Source organism: Chiloscyllium plagiosum, chromosome 31 (genome assembly GCF_004010195.1).
Source record: "Chiloscyllium plagiosum isolate BGI_BamShark_2017 chromosome 31, ASM401019v2, whole genome shotgun sequence".
NCBI classification, from domain to species: Eukaryota; Metazoa; Chordata; class Chondrichthyes; order Orectolobiformes; family Hemiscylliidae; genus Chiloscyllium; species Chiloscyllium plagiosum.
The window spans coordinates 19,949,804-19,952,233 of NC_057740.1; the positions used below are offsets into that span (position 1 = coordinate 19,949,804).

At 40.6% G+C, this 2,430-nt stretch overlaps 1 protein-coding gene across 1 annotated transcript in view; it reads right to left on the reverse strand.

The window, feature by feature from the left end:
- LOC122565558 (mucin-16-like) overlaps positions 1 to 2,430 on the reverse strand; it is a 105,943-nt gene that overhangs the window by 83,866 nt on the left and 19,647 nt on the right. Inside the window, exon 18 of the mRNA XM_043721610.1 lies at positions 792 to 932. Coding sequence (XP_043577545.1) covers positions 792 to 932 — 141 coding nt within the window. The remainder of the gene's footprint in view (positions 1 to 791; positions 933 to 2,430) is intronic.

The window sequence follows — 2,430 nt, forward strand, 5'->3', positions numbered from 1 at the left end:
GGAAGGCGGAAAGGGGTGGGGAGGGAAATATATCCCTGGTGGTGGGGTCTGTTTGGAGGTGGCGGAAATGTTGGCGGATGATTTGGTTTATGCGAAGGTTGGTAGGGTGCAAGGTGAGCGCCAGGGGCGTTCTGTCCTTGTTACGGTTGGAGGGGTGGGGTCTGAGGGCGGAGGTGCAGGATGTGGACGAGATGAAGGGCTTTTGCCCGAAATGTCGATTTCGCTGCTAGTTGGATGCTGCCTGAACTGCTGTGCTCTTCCAGCACCACTAATCCAGAACATTATTCAAGCATATTGCCCTGCACTCTGAGAGAACCCAATCTCTCATAGGAGGTTATCTACAAAAGGAAGTGAGCCATTTTGTAGCTAATGTTTACTACATATCTCACACATTTTCATGGCATCAAGATTGCAATGGTCAATGAAATCCTGCTGATTACAACCAAGCAACAGCCTGAACTGATATCAGACCATGTCTGAGTTAAACACCACTGTGAAGAAGCAAAGGGGTAGCAAGGACAAAATGTACTCTAGTTGTGGATTTTCAATGCCCCTCTCCATGAATAACTTGTTCGTCTGCACCAATAACCAAGCTTGTTAACAGCCTGCAGCATGTAACAAAACTAAAGAAGAAAAAAGCTCAGGAAAATAATTAAATATTATATTAAATTTTTTCATGCTACTTGGGCTATAAGTTCTGTTAAAAGTTCTTATTCAATGAAAGATATTTACTCAGTAGTGTGATGGAATTGAGAATGAAATGGTTGCAAAGAGTGTTCTTGTATACTCACCACTTGGTGATGGGAGTGCTGTAAACACAGTTGTTGATTCAGTTGATGATACTTCCGTCAAGCTCTTTTTAGTTACTGGTGAAGCTGATACAGAGGTTGCTGCTGTTGTGGACCTCTGAGCACTTCCATTCAACGTTTTTACTATTGTTGATGAAACAGATTACATTAATTTGAGGAGAAAAGAGGTTATGATGCAGTATATTAAAAATAAATTTTGGGCACTTGTTGGCTTTATGTTTAATGCACACATATATAGTGCAGATTTTGAATACATTGGCATAGTCTGTAAAAAGGAATAAAGTACTAAGAGTTCTAAGCATGTGATTTTCACATGCACAATTATGTCAATATCATACTGCTGAAAATTTGTGCATTTCTCAAATTGTGCTTCTAACTTCTAATAGTTACACAGGATTGAAAATGGAGTTGTTGAAATAAGTGCTTTCATACACTAGAAACTTGTGAGTGGTTTAGGGATTCTTGTTATTTCACTTGTTGATGTTTCATTAGATTTCTCTGTAGTTGTTGGGGGACTTGAACTTATGAAGGCAGGGGTTGATGTAGACATTTGTGCAAAGGTGGATGTCTATACAATTACAATTGAAGTTTTTATTACTCCTTTCATTAAAACAGGTGACATACTGAATAACGTATTAAGGGTTTTTAAACTCACAGTATGCTGGTAAAGGTACGGGAAGCAATTAACAAAGCAAATGAGATGTTGCTAATTTTTTTCAAAGGGTTGGGAGTAGAAGGATAAATAAATCTCAATATTGATGTATATGGTTTTTATGTGACCAAATCTGACATAATGTGCAGTTGTAATCTCCACCTTAAAAAGCAGCATGTCTGTTTTGGAGACAGCACAGAGAAGGTCATTAAGTTATTCCCTGGTGTAAGTGTTTGTCATGTGATGAGTGGCAGAGAAAATTGGATCCATATTCTCTAGAACTGAGAAGAATAAGAGAGGATCTAATTGAACCATTCGAAGCTCTGAAGGGGCAGCTCTCTTTTAATGCAGACAGATTGATTCCATTGGTCAGGGAATCTAAAACATATCTCACAATATGGAGCCAAGCATAAACTTCTTCACTCAAAGTGCTGACAATCTTTGGAATTTGCTGTCACGATTTTCTGGTTCAATGGGACAAATGGCCTACTCCTGCTCCTATTTCATGTGTTCTAATGGAAGAAATCCAAATGGCAGATCCAATAATAGGGAACTCACCACTTGCTGAAGTTAGTAATGTAGTGACTGGTATTACTTCAGTTGACAGTTTTTCTATAGAGCTCACTGCAGTTGTCAGTGCTATGCTCCTTGTTGAGGTAGGAGTTGATGTGGATGTTTGTGCTGTAATGGACATCTCTGTATTTATAGTCAAACATTCTGTTGAAGCTGTCAGTTAAATAGGTGACAGACTTAATGAGATATACCTAAAGCCTTAACATCATGGGTGGCACGGTGACACAGTGGTTAGCACTGCTGCCTCACAGCGCTGAGACCCGGGTTCAATGCCTGCCTCAGGCGACTGACTGTGTGGAGTTTGCACATTCTCCCCGTGTCTGCGTGGGTTTCCTCCGGGTGCTCCGGTTTCCTCCCACAGTCCAAAGATGTGCAGGTCAGGTGAATTGGCCATGC